The sequence below is a fragment of the Polypterus senegalus genome, chromosome 5, assembly GCF_016835505.1.
Source record: "Polypterus senegalus isolate Bchr_013 chromosome 5, ASM1683550v1, whole genome shotgun sequence".
NCBI classification, from domain to species: Eukaryota; Metazoa; Chordata; class Cladistia; order Polypteriformes; family Polypteridae; genus Polypterus; species Polypterus senegalus.
In genome coordinates, this window is record NC_053158.1 from 109,812,436 (window position 1) to 109,835,648 (window position 23,213).

At 37.4% G+C, this 23,213-nt stretch overlaps 1 protein-coding gene across 2 annotated transcripts in view; it reads right to left on the reverse strand.

Moving 5' to 3' along the window:
* The window catches only part of smarcd3a (SWI/SNF related, matrix associated, actin dependent regulator of chromatin, subfamily d, member 3a), a 496,564-nt gene that overhangs the window by 61,333 nt on the left and 412,018 nt on the right, over positions 1–23,213 (reverse strand). For both annotated transcript variants that reach the window (XM_039753231.1, XM_039753232.1), the window contains exon 5: positions 21,668–21,790. In XM_039753231.1, the coding sequence (XP_039609165.1) occupies positions 21,668–21,790 (123 nt within the window). The remainder of the gene's footprint in view (positions 1–21,667; positions 21,791–23,213) is intronic.

A 23,213-nucleotide genomic window follows, 5' to 3' on the forward strand; every position in this document is an offset into this window, starting at 1 on the left:
AAAACTAGTTATAAGCTTAGACCTCTGAATGGATGGCATAATTAAACATGTATAACAAATTTTTTTTTAAAGTTCTGAAAACTCTGAGGTCTAGGTTTATAACTAGTTTTAATTTCACAAAGACGTTTATCGTGTGGTGATTGGTTATATGGAGAAAGACAAAGGATAGGAACTGAGGGTTTAGTACACAAGATAGACACAGCAAACATGCAATAAAGAAAGCCTGCTCAGAAATACATCTACTGAATTCTGCGTTCGTGTCTCCGACCTCCAGATCACGAACCCAATATTTACACAATATTTCAGTTAAACCTGTGCGATACCCATTCAAATATCCAGTTTTTTGGAGCCTTGTCACACCTGCCATAAACTTCTCTACACTGAACGTAGACCTGAGGACCCCTTACTGCAAGGGAGCAGCACTACAGCCACGCCACCGTGCCCTCCCTCCCTCCCCCCATATTTAATACATGCTTTAAAGCATTCCATCATGAAAAAGATATCAAGTATTTATCTTAGTATTCTGAATGTTCATTGAGCAGGAATATCATGAAGTCAATGTGCGGCAATTGCTGCCGGCGCTTCCTCAGTGCAAGAGGAAGTCAGTTTAAGAAGCGCGTAGAGATTAACAGCTGGGTCGGGGAACACTTAATATAAAGCATTTAATATGCTATATTAATTTATGACATGGGTTTGAGAAAATCTAGTAAATGAAACATTCATTTTAAGATGAAATTTAGTTTGCCGGTGGCGCAGTGGTAGCGCTGCTGCCTTGCAGTTAGGAGACCTGGGTTCGCTTCCTGGGTCCTCCCTGCGTGGAGTTTGCATGTTCTCCCGTGTCTGCGTGGGTTTCCTCCGGGCGCTCCGGTTTCCTCCCACAATCCAAAGACATGCAGGTTAGGTGGATTGGCGACTCTAAATTGGCCCTAGTGTGTGCTTGGTCTGTGGGTGTGTTTGTGTGTGTCCTGCGGTGGGTTGGCACCCTGCCCAGGATTGGTTCCTGCCTTATGCCCTGTGTTGGCTGGGATTGGCTCCAGCAGACCCCCGTGGCCCTGTATTCGGATTCAGCGGGTTAGAAAATGGATGGATGGATTTAGTTTGCAACATTGTACTGATAAAATAAACTACGAGAATAAAGTGGAAATGTCGACTTTAATCTCGACATTTAAATTTTTTTGTCTTCACTGTGTCCGTATTTTTTTCACCGTGGCCTTACTACGCTCCCGTAGGTTTTTCAGGGCCTGTTGTGCCAGTTTTAATCAAGCAATGATCCATTTCTCACTGGCGATGCTACTTGTTTCAGTTTCAGCAACACGCATATAGTGAGAACAACATGCTTACCGCAGTGCATTATGGGTTACGCAGGTAATTCCTAATAACGTATTCGAAATTCCGCAAGATGGTACATTTCCAAAGAAGTAAATATTACCGATGTTGTCGGGAAAAAAATAATCTCGTCTAAGTGAAGATTTTTATTGATATTTCATAACATTTGGAAACCGTTAGAATGTTTTCTTCTTTATTTTTAATAAACTGACAGCGCGAAACCAACTTGTTTTATATGAAAAATTCTCTAATCAAAAATGATCTATAGACAGCTCATCAAAAATGATGTTACGCAATAAATTTCTTAACTCCTCAATATATCAAAACCTACGCAAAATTGCAAATTTCAGGAAAGATTAACTGACTAACAAGCTTTATGTGGAGAAAAGAATTGCATTGTAGGTGAAATGACCGCATTTTTATGTAGGAAAAAATAATTTTATCAATAATATATAAAAGTTATCGATTATAATTAAAAGTAAAACTACATCATAATATCGGCATGAAAAAAATGACCGCATCTCCAAGCGTGTAAATAGTAGGGTAAAATACTTATGTAAGACCTCAAGAGTGATTCCCCTTTGAAAAATCAGCCGTCATTTTGTAAACAATATTGAATACCAATTTGAGACATGAAGAACATACCTAAGTAGACTGTTTCCGCACGAAGTACGTACCCAAATGTTTAAAATTTGAAAGTAGTGGTAAAAATGTGCCCTGCACAGCACATATAATTCCTTTTTCTCCAGAAAATTGCACTTGTCCGCGGACAACTGAAACCAGAAAAACACGCTTGTCCGACGGTCAATTTACCCGTGTCGGACGAGTCGGCGTGGGATTTCCGCACCCCTGCCTAACACAGACCAGGCTTGTGGCCATTCAGACCTCAAGATCAGTTTTTGCTACTCCATACCACCAATTATCAGTGACCCACAGCAGACCCGTATTGCCTCAGTTGCAATGACTAGTACACTTTATGACTGACATACAGTATGGTCAATTTGACTTGTGGCCAAATGACGGGTCCCAAATGAAACTATAAGACAGCACAGGACTGTGTATGGATCCTGTTTTTTTTCCTTATGTGCACAATGTCCGGTCAATGCAAAGAACATTCAAGGCTTCAAAGTAGACAAATTTGGTTCATATTGTAAGGTTTCTAAACTCTTTTGGGGCTCCCCCAACGGGACAACACGCTGAAGAGCATCCTGAAGCGCGATCACTGCGTCTGTGGAAGACAGCATATCGGTCGCCGGGGCAACTGCAGGGAACAGTATTACTTGGCCATTAACCTGGTCACGACCCTGCCTGATTGCTGTGTCTGTGTATAGAACAGTAGTAGATCCATCTACAATAAATAACTATGCTGTTCCTGTTTCAAAATTGAAAAAGCTGGTTTTGCTAAAGTCCAGAGAGTCAAACTCATGGTTTGGGGTGCAAGACAGAGATTCACACGTCACAGTATGAATGATAATCTTTCATGTTGTCTCTGGCAACCTGTTGGTTACAGGTTACTTACAAATGTAAGTCATGGGTTGAGATACTGTATAATCTTAATGTAATTGTGCCTGTTTCCTTAACAACACTATAAAGAGGATATCAACTATACGTAGCTCACAGTTGGCTGTATTTCATTAACTGCTATCTGGCAACTTAACTGTCTTCCACTTCCATTCTCCTGAGCCTGATGGCTAGTGGTTACTGTCATTTTCCTCTCTGTGCTTGAATCCGGTCTCATTTGAGTCAGGCATTTTGGCTGCATTAACCTCCTAGGTTTTGGTCAGGTGTTTTCTTTTTAACAGGGCAAATTTTGTGAATGGGTGGGAGTGACAGTTTCCCCCTAACTGGATGGATTTTGTATTAGCAAAGTTACCTGGATAATTCATCAATATACAGATTTCTATGATCTGAACGTATATATAAATAAAACATTTTACCTTAATTTTTATGGACACAGTTGTTGTGATGTGAAATTTTGGATGTCTTTATTTATAACTTAGACAAAGCAATGTAATATTAGTGTTACATTATTGATAATAACAGCAATGGTTTAAGAACCCCTTCCCCCTTTAGGACTGAGTCTCTTTGTAATTTTACGATAGGGTTGGGGGAAGTGCCTCAAACAAGTTTGGTAAATGTTTCTCTGCAGGACTCCCAGTCAACCCCCTCAGGAAAGCCAGACTGCCTAAATGCCAAGATTTACCTTAACAAATGATTTGAAAAGCAGGTGTGAAATGTTTTATTCCCCAATTGGTATGAAGTATGGCTGTTTGGAACTGTCTTGTATCAAAAGCCTTTAACACTAGAATTACCAGAGCCTACGAAAACACTCGTTGTCCCACATTAAACCGATTTTTAAATCCATTCGCACATCTCCTCCAGTGTCTTTTGTCTTCTAAATGTGCCGATAAAGACAAGCTGCAAGCAGCCAGCTATTCCATCCCCCCACCGACTTAGAATGTGCACTAATTTCTCCCAGCTCATGCCTTGATTATCTGGGACTGAAGTGGAGTTTTAGAGTGGAAATAATAGATTGTTATTTGGAACACATGCATTTCATGTGTGTTCCGTTTCTACAGTAATCTGTGTAAACATATTTTTAAAACAGAAACGTTTTTCATATTCTAGTAGTAAATGACAAAATGTAGGCATAAACTATATAATGCATGAAGCCTGAAGTCCAAATATCAAATAAACACTTTCACAAAAGGTACAAATTTAACAAAACAAGTGTGCTTTTATTCAAAAATATAACTGCAGAAAAAAAAGCCGCCTTAGCATGCGACATTGACACACATTTTGTAGACTGCCTCTGTGGTGTAACAGTATCAGCTGCTGACTGGGAATCAAAAGGTCACAAGTTCAATCCCGCATGACTCCATTTTGAGAAATGAACTGCTCTTATTCTTACTATTTTAGAATAAAAACATACATTTGATTTGAGTCTGTAACAGCTGGTGTAATTTATGATACTTGTAAAGGTTAGCTTTATTTTTTTTTTATTATTCAGTTTTATTATCTCAGCTGCGTTCACTAGCCCAAACTAGCCCCCCCACAGCATTTGACACTGCTGTTTTCCCATAGACACGCTATAACAGAGATAAATTCAGATCATGACAACCCTTCTACATCGGAGCAAGAATGCACATTGCACTTTTGTCATCGCTGTACATTTGTATATGTATATGGGAAGCTCTGCATTTTACTTGTGACTTTACACTGTAGGAAGTTAGTAAATAAATAAAGGTAAATAGGTAAATAACATTTGAAAGCAATGCTCTGATGTATAACACAAGCGACTCTACACCCTAGTGTTTAGATCTGGACAGTGTATGTGCCCCCAAAAAAAGTCTAACTGCAAACTCGTACCATTGCTTGCGTACTAAAGTGTCAGCAGGTACTTTTCATGGCATTACACGTATTTTTTGAGCATGCCCTCTGCACATTACTTGTGACTTTAGGCTGTAGGAAGTAAGTAAATAAATAAAGGTAAATCGCATCATAAAATGATTTCTTCAAAATGTCACATATATTTGTCTCTTTCTTTTTTTAAAATGTGCGTTGATCACCGCCAGCATGTTGTAGCACACAGCAACTGGCCACCTGCATGTTCTTGCTCGCACTGAATAAGCTCCTGTTGTGACTCATAAGTAATAGCACTAAGTACCACGACATGCTATTGGCTCTAGGGGTTAGACAGAAAACCTATAAATTTGCTTGCTTTACCTCTCTCTCACCAAACTAATGAAAGGCCATCACACATTATGAACTGAAAACAACAACACAATGAAGAACACAGCTCGGCAGCCATATTGAGACAGGCATGTGGCCAGTTCTGAAGAAAGCTGACCACAAATGATGCCTTAACTAGAGACATTTTAAGTAACTAACAAGTCTGTGTGCCACCTGAAACTACACATCACCATTTTATCAGGTTGTATGGTTGCCAAATGTACTTTGCATATTGTTATTGTTTATGAATATTATCAATAATACATTGTTTAAACTGTAACTTAACTCCTGCTTGTCTTTTACTACACCTAATAGCCTGAGGTTATACATGTAGAAGGGAAGGTGGGGAGAAGTTATATAGTTGATAGTACCTTATAAACAGTGGTAAGTCTGTGAGATTTGAGGCATTCTGACAAAGGCTACATAGTAATAATACAAAAGGGGAAAGTAGAGTGATATTTTACCCTACCAAGACAAAACAAAAGTTAATGTGAATATGTTAATTAACCAATTAAGTGCATGGTAATGCAGTGTTAGTGTTGCTGCCTCATACTAAGGAATCTGTGGGTTGAGTCTCAGGTGATCCCTTTCACAAAGGTCTTTGTGGGTTTACTTAGATTTCCTCCAAAAAGTCAAAAGACATGGTTAGGTGAATTGGCAGTGCTATATAGTCTCCTGATGTATTTGTATGTGTGCATTCACCCTGTGATAGGCTGGTGCCCTATCTAGGGATTGTTCCTGCCTGTGCCTGCTGCTTGCTATTATCCACCCTAGATAAACACTCCAACTTTCAAATAAATTACAGTACACCCCCAAATTTGCAGGGGTTACATTCCTAGAGCACCCACGAATTGTGAAAAACTGCAAATTTTGAATGTGGTTAAAAAATGCCTATTTTCATAGTTTAAACCCTAAATATGCCCCCAAAACTCTATAATTTAATTTCAAACACTAAATATGCCCCCAAAACCCTTTAATTTAATTTCAAACTCGGCTTAATACATTACCTAAAAATAAAGAATGTAAAGGTAAACCTGTATACTGTACTGCTATGTCTTCCACAGTGCTGGAATGTAAAATACTGATGTTACCGCTATATGTACTGTAATTCATGCAAGCGCGTTTTCATTGCCAGAAGCCTTAGATGGTGCAGCTCGTTTCAGCGTCATCTTGGGGCTTTAACCCTTAAACTGCCACATACTTGGGGGTTAATGCATCCCAGGACACCAAATACTTTTTTGCTGCACTTTAAGTAAACGTCACAATTCACAAAGAAAAAGTGAAATTTTAATGGAACACATTTTTTTATGCAAAGAGCATCACAATTACTGCAGCACTGATCATTTTACACACTGCTAATGAAGTATAGAAACTATTTAAAAAACTACTGGAACAATATGTACAAAGTACAACTGACACCATGGATAAAACTCAGTAAATCACTGAGCCAACTGCGCTGGAACTGCCTGCATGCTTGCAGTCTAGTCTAGTGCACCGGTTCAAACCCCAGGGACAGTGAGGCTGCAAGTACTGTAGGGTGTCACGCATGGATCACACAATTGCACAGAAACACAGGAGATTGCAGAGTCACGAACTTTATTCAAACAAACATGTCTCTTTCAGAAGTAAAAGGAGCTCAATATGCAGTTAGTTATCGATTAAAGAATAGACAAACATCATAGGGGAGCACAACCCCCAACAGGATCAGAGAATGTCTAGGGGGGGAAAGAGAACCAAAGCAATCAGCCAAAAAGGAAAGGTGCTGTTCAGGCTTTTAAGTAAGCATAGCGTCGTGTAAGAAGCATATCACGTGACAGAGCAGCCGCAAGTAAGCCCAGCAAGTAAGGGAGCAATGTGAAGGTAATCTATCAGTCTTTTTTAAGAGAGGGTTTTTGAGGAGCGTCTGTGTCTTCTAAGGGTGCGTTCAGCCCCCCTGTTCACAAGGGGCTGCCGCTAAGATTCACACCGTGGAGAAGACGGTGATTTATTTATTTTTATGGTGGAGATTCCAGGGATGCACCCAGCTTTGACCTGACCCATGTGTACTCACAAACAGAGACAAAAACAAAGCAAACCGGTAATCAAACATCAAATAAAGGATGTAATGAAAACAAATGAAATAAGAAAACAACAATACCACCCCTGTTCCCCTTACGGTGATTACACATTAAATACAATACAACAAAGCACAAACAAAACACACACAGTAAATCATTAAAATGTTCATGAAAAACAGCAACAGATGAAATGCAATGATGAAAATAGATAGTCCAGAGATCTGTATGTTGAATGGGAATGTACAGATAGTCCTACTGGTAGTTCCTGAAATGTTGAAGACAGGTGGACGGATTCAGGAGCGCTCCTTTCTTTGCAGGATAACCATGAATCCACTTACAGTCCTCATGTACACAGGCAGATGGCAGGTCCAGATGCAAGAAACGATCCAGGACAAAATGAATAAGTACAGGTAACTCAACAGAAGGCAGACAGACAGGAACTTGAAACACAAATTGCAAAAACTTTTTTTTTTGCTTTTGGTCTCTGGCCCCCTTTTTAAAAGCCGCGCTGACATCCTTTGACCTCAACAGCCCTAGCACCCTCAGCAGAAGACCAATCAGGACTGCTGGGAGTTGCAGTTTCAAATCCTATTGGCTACTTTTGCCATCCCAAGCTGCGTTTTTCTCTGCAGTTGCTTCCTGTTCTCTCTACAGTACAGTATTGCCATGAAAAAAGCCATAAAAATTGTGGAGAATATTTGCGGTTTCCGCTTACAATTTTAGTTGGGTTCTAAGGAAAAATCTGCGAATGACTGAGGCCGCGAACTCTGAACCGCGACTTCGCTGGGGTCTACTGTAAGTCATACATGAATTTTACACTATTGCATACACTTTGAACTTATTTTGCAACAATTAAAAATACAGACAAAACACAAGCTTTTCTGTCATTTAAATATCTTTAATAGTATTTGTTTCCCATTTTGTGATGATAACTGGCTTATAAGTCAATTTAAATTTCATGGGCCATCCTCTTTAGGTTGTGTGCCAAATTTGAGCCTGCATCTCAGAGACCATCATGCAGAAATCAAGTGATCTTGTTCCATTATAGGTTTAGAACAGCCAGGTTTACAAAATGAATGGGGAAATGGATGAATGTCAAAATGTTATTAACATGTCATTTAAATATGGTAATGAAATTAGATTCTCTGTTCACTTCATTGTACTGCTTCCTGGAGTCACTAAAAATCCAACAACAAAAAAGTTTGTGTAGTACTTAAGGATGGTCAAACTATTCTGTAACATTAGGCCAATTTCCATGCCAAATTCATGTTTTAAAAATCCTGACTTTTGAGAAAGAAATGGCTTGGGTAGTCTTCAAAACGAGTTTAACATATGAGGACCCTGGTTTCTAAAATGCCATTTAAACCCCTATATTGGCTAGAGAAACAAAGTTACTGGGTCATTCCATGTCAAATCAACCAATGGCCCACACACTTCAGATTTTAAAAAATCAGGAAAAATTAAAAGGTGGACCCATGTTCGTCAGGAGACTAACCCTGAAATTTTTATTTGATGCAAGATCAACACTTTCAAAGAAACAAGCAGTTTACGGAGTTTACAAATTTCCCAAGTCCAAAACTGAACACCTAAACCACCAAGTAGACTCCGACTTTGCACACTGGTACATTAATGGTATAGTATGTGACAAAATGAAAACATTTAGTCAAGATCACCCTGCATGGTCAAAGCAACCCCTTGAAATTGATCAAAATTGAGTTTTTGGCTTAGCTATGTTCAAGCCTCAGAAACACATATTTGTTACCAAGACAGATTTTGATTTTTTTTTCCCTTATTCAGATAACTATATATAGGCTTTCTGAAAAAGTAATAATCAGAAAAGTAATTGTATCAGGTTTTGAACAGCAGACCTCTCAAATCCCAAAAAATTACGTTGGATTTAACTTTCAGAGCTCCCTAACTACATGTGGGAATGTGTAGATCATTTTAAAAATAATTTTCATTTATTCTACATTGTCCCTTCTTTCTCATACAAATCTTTCATGTTTATTTTCCATCCTAAACATAGGTTATATATGCCATGTGTCAATTATGATAATTTAGTTTTCAATTAGCAAGTTATCAAAAAAAAGTCAAACTTTTTTACATATCAAATGATGATGTCCTATCTCATTTTGCTGAACAGAGAATGTGATTCTCCATTGCCTAAGGAGGACCTGGTACTTGAGAATACCACTGTTACATCCCTAAAAAAGATGACAAAATCAGCTGGGTGTCTGGTGAAGACAGTCAATTGACTGTCCGAATATTCACCAATGAAGCAGCAGCTGAGATCCTGCCCGCTTACGATCACACTCCTGATGAATCAGAACTGTCCCTCACATTAGACTAGTATCCTATTGGCTATGTTAGGTGTGTATATGATGAAAAATGTTGGATTAGTGTGATTTCTGACAAGAATGAAGCAGAATCAGACATCTTGATATGTTTTGTGCATATAAACTATCCTGCACAGTCTTTCCATTGGCCACTTGCAGACAATATCTGTTGGGTGCCATTACAGTGTGTCACTGTACTGCTTAGTGCACCTACAACGGTCAGGAGGAGGCAGGACCATCTTGATCTCAAAGATAAAGATGCCCTACATTCTGCACTTCGATGGAAACAGAAATGACATGTGTCACATTCCTGCTGCTGTAATACCAAGATGTAAACATTTCATTATAACTAGTGTTGTATTTAATGACTAGCAGAATACCCGCGCTTCGCAGCGGAGTAGTAGTATGTTAAAGAAGTTATGAAAAAGAAAAGGAAAAATTTTAATAATAACAGAACATGATTGACAATGTAATTGTTTTGTCATTGTCATGAGTGTTGCTGACATGCATATATATATATATATATATATATATATATATATATATATGCATACATACATACATGTGTACATATATACACACACACACACATACACTATGGGGTGCCAAACAGGCAAATAAATTGATTTTGTGAATATATAAAGTCAAGCGTCAGAATATATAAAGTCAAAACTTGAATATATAAAGTCATTCCCGAATATATAAAGTCAAAACTTGAATATATAAAGTCACTGTCTGAACATATAAAATCAGCGTCGGTATACATAAAGTCAAAACTTGAATATATAAAGCCAGCGTCGGAATTTATAAAGTCATTCCTGATTATATAAAGTCAACATCGGAGTATATAAATTCACTCCTGAATATATAAAGTGAAAGTCAAAATCTATTGATTGAAACGACTCTGAACTGAACTAAGTTAACAAAAACGTATTCAGAAAAATAAATAAAAAACACTGTTCGGTTAATGTTTTGAAAATGATGCATGTGCCCTGCCCAGGATTGGTTCCTGCCTTGCGCCCAGTGTTGGCTGGAATTGTCTCCAGCAGACTCCCGTGACCCTGTGGTCGGATTCAACGTGTTGGGAAATGGATGGATATTCCAGCGCTGACTTTGTATATTCCGACGCTGACTTTATATATTGAAGTTTTGACTTTATATATTCCAGCGCTTACTTTATATATTCAAGTTTTGACTTTATATATTCAGAAACAAGTATTGACTTTATATATACCGATGCTGACTTTATATATTAAAGTTTTGATTTTATTTATTTCCACAGTGACTTTATATAATCAAGTTTTGACTTTATATAGTTAAATGTAGTTATTATTGCATAACTTTTTCTTTACCATAGAAATTTAAAGACTAAATTCATCTTCCATTCCTAACAAAGATATTTCTGGCGACTAAATAGAAGCTACTTATATTCAAATTCGAGCTATTGAGCTGTCGCCTGCCTGCCTGAATAAATCACCCTCGCTTCGCTCTTACTTTTTTACCGTTCATTTAATCATGGCTAGTGGCGGAAAAATTATAAAATGGAAGGAGGATTACACTGAGTATGGCTTTACCAAAACAATTATTGATGGCGAATCGATTATTCATAAAGCTTCAATTGGTGATCTGTTTTTCTGTGTTAACCTCATATTTTTTCATACTTCTTCTCAAACCAAGGGGGTGCAAGGCTAAAATGAATCGGGAAGCGCTGATCAATGTAATCAGTGTACCAGGAAATCATGCATTGACAGAAGTTCCCCTTTGCTTGTGATTAAATGCGTGATTTTTAACGCGTTATGGAGCACATGCATCGAAGCTTCTCAGCTGTGCTTGTGCTAAGAAATGGAAACATTTGAAAAATAACACGACTGTCAATGTAACCTTTTGTAAGTAGTGCCTGGAGGATTCAGTGTGGAGAAACTCTAGACACAGCGTGGACTTGTGGATTTTTCTGTGAGTATTTGGTGGCAGCGCCACAAAGTCGTAACACTGCGTTAGCTGCGGAGCGCAGCTCAGAGCGAAATGAGGTGAATGGGAGGGGAGATGATGACGTGACTCCCCCACCCGCCTTTAACTGTCAATCCCCCACAAACACAGCCTCTCGGAATTTGCATAAGCACAGCCCCTCACCTGCAATTTTAACTTAGTTACAAAGTGATCAAAACTCTCGTTTATATCCTGCGTCCTCTCATTAAACTTGTATCCTGCATTACCCATGGGCATGACAAACGCCAGCGGCAGCCTGTCTATGAACTTAATTTAAACTTTAGGTTTACACCGTGCTTTGTTTCCGAAGTAGCAGCACTCATGAATATGGTTGTATATGTCACTCGCTCGCTTCTTATTGTTTCCTGCCTTCTGAATTATATAATGCATGTTTTCTTCAGTGCTTTTTGGAGGTCTTCCTGGTTTTCTACGTACTGCGTTGACAGTCAGTTCACGTGATTACGTGGGAGGCGTGATGATGTCACACGAAACTCCCCACGGCTTTCGAGCTCAACTCCATTACAGTATATATAGAAAAATAGCTTCCAGTTATGACCATTACGCGTAAAATTTCAAAATGAAACCTGCCCAACTTTTGTAAGTAAGCTATTAGGAATGAGCCTGCCAAATTTCAGCCTTCTACCTACACGGGAAGTTGGAAATTGAGTGATGAGTCAGTGAGTGAGTGAGTGAGTCAGTCAGTGAGGGCTTTGTCTTTTATTAGTATAGATAAATCAAGCAGCTGTTGTCCATGTGATGTGCTCAACGTGCCTTTGGTAATTAATTTTTTTCCATTAATCCCATACCCAAATTAGTGATGAAGAACTTGTTTATCATTACTGACAAATAATGAATTTAACTCATGTTTAGAAGGAAAACAAAAATGAAAGATTCACATAAAAAAGTAAGACATATTTTTGGGAAAGAAGGGACCATGTAGGATAAAGGAAAAATAATTGTAAAAATGTCTGGATATTCTCACAGTGTATTAAGCTGGTCTGAAAATTAGACCCAAAATATTTTTTTCACATTTGACAGGTCTGCTGGTCAAACCCTTTATGCAGTTACTTGTTTGTTTATAACCTTTTGAAAAGCAGTATCTAAACCTGAAAAAAAATTCAGCGGGCTATATCAGTTATAAGTATGCTTTCTAAAGCCTAAACAAGGCAAAGCCAAAGGTGCAAAAATTTTTTTCCCCATTTTTGAAGGTCTGCTCTTACCAAGTGGTGTCATCTGGACTATACCAGATACTACATCTATAAAGGTAACAGTTCTTGAGATATGTCAAATTTGACACTCCTCTCTCCTCACATTAGCGGCATCTTGGCAAATATTGATCTTACATCAAAATGAGTTTACAGAGTGTCCTCTGGATAACATGGGTACACCTGATATTTTTTGAGACTTAAGTTTGTGGGATTTCTGGAAAATTGGTTTATTTGATATAGAATAGCCCTATTGGTCTCAGGGAAGCCATATTATCGCACATTTATGTGTTAGGAACCTGGTTATTTGGCCATGTAAACCCTTAACCAGGTTATTGTTAAGGACTTTGTAGTCTGCACATGTCTGTTGAAGCTTTGCACAGGCTTTCAACTACCACAGGTTGAAGCATCCACAAGATAAATTTCCTAAAACAAATGCTCAGGAAATCTTATTATTTATTCTCCTGGATGAAACAATCCATCTCTATATTTCAGAAGGCACTATTTTTATTTTGATGAGATGAACATAAAGTGCTAAGACAAGCAGCCCAATCTTGAGAGCAGCAGGTTAAAGCTGAAAAAATAATGCACCTTTAGTAGTTTGATTACTTTTTAAAGTAATGAGTAATGTAATGCAATAATAATTTTACAAAGGTAAAAATGCCTGGATTATTATTATTCCAGCAGCACTATATATAAGACAAGAACCAAACATACCAGTATGCCGGTCCTTTGCAGGACTCAGTTAAACAGCCAAGCAGAAAAGAGTGCGCTGTGTGCAATCTGATAACAGAAACCTTTAAATGAAGGGTCAGTTTAGGTTTAATCCAACTATTTGCTATAGATACTGCAACAATGTGACCGCCTGACACAATGGCCAGTGTTCATACTGTGAAGTGTCGCTGGCTTAAGGTCAGTTATGTAAAAAGGGGATGGATATTATTTACTTCAGAAAGCATGAAGGACTACTCTTATTTATAAAACACAAAAAAATTACCACACGTTTCATGCTTATTTAAAGATTGATGATGTTTAACTTTTAAGACTTTCAACTCTTTTTATGCGCAGTTTAATGATGTTGAAATATTTGGCCAAAGTAGAGACCTCCATAAGTGTATTTGCACATGTAAACAGTGGTTTTTAAGAAATCAGGTTTCAAGTTTCTTATGATCCAGTAAGTCTTTTAAAATACTTTTTAAAAACTACAGATGTCCAATTGTTTTATGTAGTTTCAACCAACTATAGAACTATAAAACTATAGAAGTTTTTACTGCTGTTAAAGCAGGTTCCAGCAGTTAAGTCATAAGGTTTCATGCACTTTTTTCATACTTACATGAATGAATGAATTGATTTATCCTCTATAAATTTTAGAAGACAGTCACGCTTGAATCTAAAAATTCACAATAATTTTTTCTGTCATGCTATCATGTTTCAAAACCTTCTGTAGCCAAGGTGCAATTTAGTGAACAAATAACTTTTTGAAGAGTAAAATCTTGAACATGTACAGTCTAAGTTAACATTAATTTAAAATGGGAATAAAATAATACACCATCGTTTGAGTATGAAATATTCATACACTGTACATGAGTCACTTCTACTACAATACATGATGAGTTGCCTTTTCATCATAATGGTGGCTCTTTTATATTATTTATTTGTAAAATTATATTTCTGGCAAATTATTGCCATCAAGAAGTCTAATAAGAAAACAAAACCAGGAAAGATTAAGAACAGTGGAAATTTTTGCATCTATCCATCAACTTCTCTAAACACTTCCTGAACCCCTATCACACAGACTTGTGGGATCACCCAGGTTTATTTTACTTTATGATCTGCAAGTGTTAAAACTGTAGTAATCAAAATCTAACTAAATGAAACTAAAAAAGATTTCTTATTATTTTAGCCAATGTTTTATCCCTGACAGGCCCAATATCGCCTTTAGATCAAAGAGGTAAGTTCAGATGAAGTACTACTTGTCACATAATTATATACAGAATACCATTTGTGACATCAGGTATTTACACACACATAGTAACAATGTACTGTACAGGATAAAACGATGACACAATCTACACACATTCCAATGACATCATCATTTTGTGCAAATGCAAGAACCAATATGTAAACTAACAAAAATAAATACAGAAATAAACCATTTTATCATCTGCATACTGTCAAAATGTACATACAAATAAAAATAAAAAACTGCAAACAGTACTGCTATAGCGCAGAAATTGTATTATAATCATTAACATAATTGGTTTAAATTACAGAATATAGAAGACGGCATTTGAAAATCCATTAATGTAAATGTAAAGATGTTATTATGTTTTAAGACAATAATATATAATACAGTGCCTTTGAAAAGTATTCAGTACCTTAGAAGATAGAAGTTCTCACAATTTATTGTTGTACAATATACAATCACACTGGATTAATTTGGCATTTTTGAATCTGGTCAATAGAAAAAAGTAATTTAACTTAATTACCAATGTAAAATACAAAATAATCGATAGTGTAAGTATTCACCCTCTTCAAGTCAGCATTTAGTAGCAATTACAGCCTTAACTCTGTGTGCACATGTCTCCATCAGCTTTGCACAACTGGACACTGCAATTTGTACCCATTTTTCTTTGCAAAACTGCACAAGCTCTGTCAAATCACATGAAGATCATGAGTGAACAACCTTTTTCAAGTCTAACCAGAAATTCTCAGTTGTACTGAAATGTGACTATTCCACTCCAGGACATTAACATTGTTGTTTTAAGCCATTCCTGTGTAGTTTTTGCTTTATCATTGAAGTGATTGTCTTGCTGGGAAACAAATCTCCTTCCAAAACACAGATTTCTTGCATGCTACATCAAGTTTTCCTTCTGATTTCTGTGAAAGAAAATATAACTGCTTGCAAGCTACTAAGGGTTAAAAGCTGTTTTATTACAACGGCAGTTTACTCATATAGGCGTCTGTCATAAGATAAGGTGAAGTAAGCTGAACTTGGGTAACTTCCTTTTTAGGAACGCGTCTGTTAGACACAGGAAAGATGACTTTTCCTTCTTTGGGGCCCCTCTTGACATGTACACAAAAAAGAAACAGTTGGCCGAATTGATGAAATGCTTAGATGCTGTTTCATAAGTAAGGGGGTGGGAGGAAAATTAATATTAAAAGCCAACTGAAACCGGAAAACTTTGCTCTTCTGCTTTGCAAAGCATGAATCCATGTACTCATCTGTGACTGAATAAAGAGTGATTGATTGAACTATTCCTGTCTTCCTTTGGGGTTACTTCCTTATTTCCTTGTACTAATTTTACCTTCAACCCAAACAGGAATTTCAGAGGCATCAGCTAAGAAGCATGTTCACAGCATGGTCTGCTTTAGTGCGTGGTGTTTGGCTCATGCCAAATATGTTATTTAGTCTGACGGGAAAAACCAAGCATCTTCCTGTGGACTTCAGAATCCCCCATGTGCCTTCTGGCAAATTGTAGCCAAGAGTTTTTTTTTTTTTTAACAATGGCTTTCTCTTGCCACACATGAATCACCTAAGCAACAATTGTTGTATGCACAGTCTCACCAATCTCAGCCACTGTAGGTTAACTCCTTCAGAGTTATCATAGGTCTCTAGGTGGCCTCCCTCACTAGTTTTCTTCTTACACTTTCCCTCAGCTTTTGTGGTCAGCTTGCTCTAGGTAAATGTCCGCTGTGCCAAACTTATTCCGTTTCTTAATTATTGATTACAGACAGGTGATTTCTATTTAATCAGGTGACTTCTAAAACCAAGTAGCTGTACCAATGAAAATGTAATTGTGTCATCATAATTACTGGATGAATACTTATGCAATCAATTTTGTGTTTCGTATTTGTAATAATTTTAGACCACTTAGCAGAGATCTGTTTTCAGTTTGCTATTGAAGAGTATTTTTCTGTTGATCAGAGTGAAAAAGTCAAATTTACTCACTGGTATTCAATGTTGCATAACAATAAAATGTGAAAAATTCCAAAGGGCATTGATTTTACAGAACCATTAAATATTCATGTTAATAATAAGTAACATTGTGGACAACTGCTTTTGTCAATACGTGAGAAAAAAATTAAGCTTCCAAACATTTAGAAGTAAACAAAATCTGACTACCCTAGAGCGTGAATCAATGAAATCTTCAGAAGGGCTTTCTTTAATATACCACTGAGTGAACGGTAGTGGGTAACAGATGACAGATTGTAATTTAAATTAATATGGCTGCCACATTTGCTTCTAATGCAAAGTGAAAGACCATCTGTATAACAGGAAAAAATAATTAAGGCAGAAGTAATGAAAACATTTTTAAAGCTTAGTATGTAGAAATGGGAATCAAAAATGGATGGCATGCCAAAAAAATTTCAAATGATTACTGAACACTGTAAAACTGAACTAAGTGGCCAAGGCTGTACAAAATTGTGTACATTTGGAAGTTTGCTATTATAATGCATAACCAAAGAAATGATCCATTTTACACAGTGAAAGCAGATTACTCTTATATTTGGGATTTCATACTACCAGTACCAAAATGCCTAATTTTAATATTTTTGATAGATAAGGCAACGGCTATACCTGCTGTTTACTCCTATGACAACTAACAAATAAATAAAGAAAACACCTCAAACAGCATTAAACACCTACCCATAACATGTACAATCCACAGAAATATATATTAATTTATTAATTTATTGATACTCTTTATATACAAATATACTATATGTGTAATGAAAACGGAAAGCAGGTTGGAACCTTATTTATCACCAGATGGGGTGCTACCACAAAAAATCAGGACTTGTGGAGCCCTAAGAATTTCACTGCACTCTGTACTCATGACAATAATGACACTATAAACCTATAACAAATGGTGTAAGTCAATAGGAAATATTATATAATACAATACCTATGAGCAAAACAGAAAAAATTACATGTACACATACATAAATAAACAGATAAATAAGCACATCTCCCACAGTACTGTAGGAGAAAGGTGGGCATTGCCCATTCCACTAGGCATTAGTAAAATAGCTGGCCTGTACAGATTTATCAAACACCCAGATGCATCTTCCCTCACTTACATTCCAAAATAAGTAACTGAATCCCAGCTTGTACCAGGATCTTCTTCTGATAACAAATGTGTAAATCAAAGTTGAATTGACATCTTTCTAGAGGCTCTTCTGTGGACTCTTTCAGGCCAGGAGGCACAAAATGGACTCAAGCAAGAGCAAAGACCTATAATTCAAGGAATGACAACTGGGATGGACATGGACATAATAACTTTACTATGAGAAGACCCTGATTTTGTAACAAGAAGTGACTTTAATCTAATCACGAGAGGTTTGAAACATGTGTTTCCCTATGAAGCAAAATACAATGCAGCAAGGAGCCTAACTGGGAAAAGCAATGCACACCACAGACAAAAAAATCATGCAATAAAAGGACGAATGCACTCCAAAGCCTAAAGAATCCTTCTCTTCAGCCAATGCAGTTACAAAGCAACACCTAATACTGGACATCATCTTTAAAGACTTGCTACCGTAAAAATATTTATCTGAGCAAAGATAAATTAAAAATCTAAATCAAGGGTTCACAAACTTGGTCCTGGGGACCCACTGCAGCTGCAGGTTTTTGTTACAACCAGCTTCTGTTTTTAATTGGACTCCTGGGCTAATTAAGTGAACTGTTATTTCCCAGATTCTGTGTTTTGGAAACAATATAGAAATCAGAAAAATAAGTTTGGTGAAAAAAAAATATTAAAATGTACTAAGCAGTTATATGGGAATAAGGCTTTTTTTCTTTTTATCAATATTTTCAACTTGATTTGCATTCTATTTTTCCTGTGTGTTCTAATTGTTTAATTAATCCATTATTTTCTAATTAGTGGGTCTAAAGCTAAAGTAGATGCAGCCTTTCATGACACAGTGTTGTTTGCCTGGGTGTCTGCTCTGCTTGTTTTTAATTGTCATTAATGAGATACACCGAAGGGGGAACACTGCACAGAGAAAGGGCAAAATATAATGAAATCAACAAAAGTGAGTTAAGCATATACATCTATAGCAAAAATAGAAATATATTTAAATGTCTTATACATTTTGAAATCATGCTGCTGCACTTTCTTAATGTAGAATAAGAGAAGAGAAAAAAATACCAGCTAATTAATTAAGATCAGTGTTATCAGTAACTGATTATGATATATATAAACATACACACAGTTATAATATTTCAATGATCCTTGTGTTTATCAATAAATTGTGTTTTTCTTTTCTTAAAATGAGTGTGTTCAAGTTAACTTGATATATGTATGGAATTCCTGTACTGAATGGTATACGCAGAATTATTTGAAAGAAACAGTCCTAAATATCCGTAGTTTCGTTTTTTTTTTTTTTGGTTGCTGAATTTTACTTACTTGCAGTATCAGAAACTAAAGAACACATTGTACTAAGCATTACAACTGTTCTGGAGTTGAAAAAGCTAACATGTTTTAAACCTGTTTATATTAAGTTTTAATTTTTGCTTAAATGAACCAGGATGAACTGAATTTAGAATTCATATTGAAATGATTTCTAACCCAAGAATGAAAAATAGGTGGGGATCAAAAGCTGTTTCAATTAGTTTCTATCTTGGCTTGGGAAAGAAAAGCTTTAAGAAGATCAAAAACATTCAGCAGAGTCATCCATCATAAGGACAGCCAGCCAATCAGCTGAAACCCCATGCATGTATATCTGAGGGACCATAAAAAAAAAAAAAAACAGGTAAAGAAAGTGGAATGTCATAAGAAGCGATGTCAGAAATCGAGACGTGAGACCATCTGATTTGGATGTCAGAAAATGTAACCAATGATTAACACAAATTGCTAAATTACAAGCCCTCCAAGACAACATCCACTCCTGACACTGCTAACTTTTTATTTAATTTTATTTCTTCCTGACATTCTTCTCCACCCACTCCACCCTGCCTGCATGCTCTTCTTCACCTTTCTTCCACAATCCCCGTTACTCTGCCCTGTTGATCCAAAATATTTAAACTCATTCAACTTCGCCAACTCCCTGGATCCTCACCAGTCCTCTGACTTCCCTCTCATTCACAAGTGTTCTATCTCGATTCTACTGACCTTCATTCTTTTCCTCTCTAGAACATATCTCCATCTCCCCAGGGTCTCCTCATCCTGTTCATTACTCGTGTTACTTATCATAATATCACCCTCAAACAACATAGTCCATGGAGACTCCTGTCTAATCTTGTCTGTCGACCTGTCCTTTTAACATTGCAGATAAGAAAGGGCTCAGGGCTGATCCCTGATGCATCCATCATTCCTACTGCAGACCTCACCACTATCACTTCTCCATCAACCCCTTCACAGCAAACATCAGATATGTGGTGCTCTTTGCTGGCATGAAACCATACTGCTGCTCACTAATCATCCCTTCTTAGCCTAGTTTATACTAGTCTTTCCCATAATTTCATGCTGTGGCTGATCAGTTTTATCCCTCTGTAGTTACTAAGGTTCTGCACATCAACGTATTCTTAAATATTGATACCAGTACACTTCTTCTCCACACCTCAAGCATCCTCTCACTTTCAAGATTACACTAAACTATCTGGATAAAAACACCACTGCCATCTCTCCTAAACACCTCCTTTATCTCTCAGGTGATTAAAGTTAATATTACAGCACCTAACGTGCAAAGATTGCCACTTTCTTGCCAACAGGGTTATCAAAGCTGAGTGGTCAGTCCTTGATATTTAGAACAAGTACGGTTAGTTAGAAAATGGCTTTATAACCAAAGTTGCAGTGAGTCCTAAGACTGACAGGCATCTTATACATACTTATGTGATGGGGGGTCCTATGTGGAATATTACAGGGCGATTGGTGATTGGTATCACCCGAGACTTTGTCTGGATAGGATTGCTGTGTGTACAAGTGTGTATCGGTGTGTTAATCTTTAAGTGTGGAAGTAGATGAACCTAGTAAACATACCTGGTAAGTCTCACAAATTCCAAGATAGTACAATAGAATAAATAGAAGAAAATATGGTTTTTCCTGCTTTTGTAAGTTTTCTCAATATCTCTATGGCAATTAAAAAAATTTAAGAATAAAGCATTTATTGTTTTGGAAATTCTACTTCACCCATAACACATTTTTGTTGTTTTCCACAAATAATTTAATTCTAAAATTAACAGTACTTTGTATTACACGTTACCCATTCTTCTTTGGGTATTTGACAATGTGAGTAGTGTTTTACTTTGGAAGTACTAAAAAGCTTCTGTTTTTAATATAAGGGATTCAAGAAAATCTACCTCATACTGTATTTACTTTATATTAAAAATGTACAATTCTTTGCAAATATTTGTATTGGAGTCATATTATTTGTATTCTGCTAATACAAAATTTTACTTCTAATTTAATTTGTGTAACAAATGTTTTGGTCTATTTTCACAATTTCAAGGACACCAGAGGAAATAAAGGGGAAGTACATTTAAGACTGAAGCCATTAAATATTTGTTCACAGAAAGGCAGTGGTATTATGAAATAAACTAAAGAGTCATATGCTGAAGAGCAAACCCTGACAACTTTTAAAAGTATGTGCATGACATATTGGGGAAACTTGTGCATATACTTTTCCTAGTTCTAGAAAGCTGGTTTGCCTAATCTTTAGCATGTGAAGGACAACTGCAATCTTCAACCTGAGGTGATGCCCACTCTCTCCTTCTCTTACTAAAGCCCATAAAAATATACTTCTAGGATGTGGCCTTTTTGTGTCTATACTTCCATGAGAAGATGCTATATAATATGACGTGTGTATGTGTCTCTATTTATGTAAAACCTAACAGGTTTCAACACTAGCCCATGGTAACTATGTTGCAGTATTCCTTTGCTTTCCCATTTTTGTCTTTTTGCATTTTGTAATTATGGAAAGAGTATTGGCTGAAAAGACAACCCCAGTGTGCAAGTTATACAAAATAGATTTCTGTTGCTCTACTAGACATTGTTATTTGACTAACAGAGAGAATATTTACATCATCCAGCAGTTTTCCTTCAACTCTGAGTTCCCAAGATGCAATGCTGCCATCTGAGTCATCTGTGTCTGGCTTTGCAGGGTTGAATGTGTTGGAAATGTACAGCCTCAACTTGCGCTTTTGCTGTAAAAGAAAAAAGTCAGAAATGAGACAAGTTAATAAATACCCAATAAATCACACATTATGCATAGACTCACTTCTGTTAGGAGAATAAGTATTGTTAAAATCACTCTATTATAAAAAAAATCTTGGGTCAAGACGTGATTTTCTATGAGACACCTTAACGTCCCACGAGACAAGGCAGTGAGACAAAAGGACAGCTGCTGTAGAGGCTTTTAAATGTTCAAAGCGCTGCGTGACATGCAGATCACGCAGCACGGCACAAGCAGCAGCAGCAAGCCAGCTGACTGAGCATAAAGGAGGTAAGAAAAATGTATTTGTTTCCCATTGCATCTCCGTTTAAGAAGGGGTTTCGGAGGAGCAACCACATCTGCTTAGCGTGCATTTAGCTCGCCTCTTCACACTGCAAGAGGCAGAGACATGAAGTGGCCAACACAGGCTAATTTCTCTCTCTGATTCTTTCCTAGGGCACGAAGCGGAAGCAGAAGCAGACAATGGCCGACAGTGAGATGAACCATGTCGTCGAAGAACTCCAGGCTCTTGACAACTAGATCCAGAAGCTCCTGTCCAGACGGAGGTACCTGAGGGATTTGAAGGCTCGGCTGCTGGAAAACTCATCCCGGCCATCTGAAATTAACACAACACATCGAATTTTCAGCAACATCGACTCCATGTTGTGCCGCTCACCTCCAAGGCCAAGTGAGCTTCACCCCCGCGCCTCATCGTCAGAGCGACGACGCCAACGATGAAGACCTCGGCTTGTTTCAGCTATGCAGGCGGGGGTTTAAGGCCAGAACACCTTCATTGGCACAGGCAAGCATATCCACCCAGAACCGATTCGACCCCATCCGCGCCCCCAGTTTGCCTTCAACCCCGGGTGATGTATTTGTCATTGGTGATTCAATCGTAAGAAATCTAAACATTGCATGCCCTAATCAGAAATTGTTTGTTTCTTGCTTTCCCGGTGCTCATGTCCGAGATGTTATGAGACGTGCACCGAACGTCTTTGAGAAGCACAAGAACAGGACAGTGGGATCCATTACACGCCAGGGTAAATGACGTGAGACACCGACAGTTGGAGATTCTCAAGGCGTACTTTGCAGCACTAATCAAAGCCAGGAAGGAGAGGACCCCATCTGCAAGAATCTTTATCTCGGGTCCCTTACCTCTCATTAGAAGATCAAATGAGTATTACAGTCGTCTGCTGGGATAAAATACCTGGCTGAAAGGCTTCTGCAAGAATCAATACATTGGGTTCATAGACAAACGGGACCTCTTCAGGAAGAGGCTGCATTTCTTCAAGCGGGATGGTCTGCATCCAAATAGATTCGGTGGCCGGGTCCTCTCCAAAAACATTGCTAAGGTAATTAGTCTTTCTTGACTCGCTATTTTTACTCCTAACCCTTTCCATAATGCTTTGTTAGGA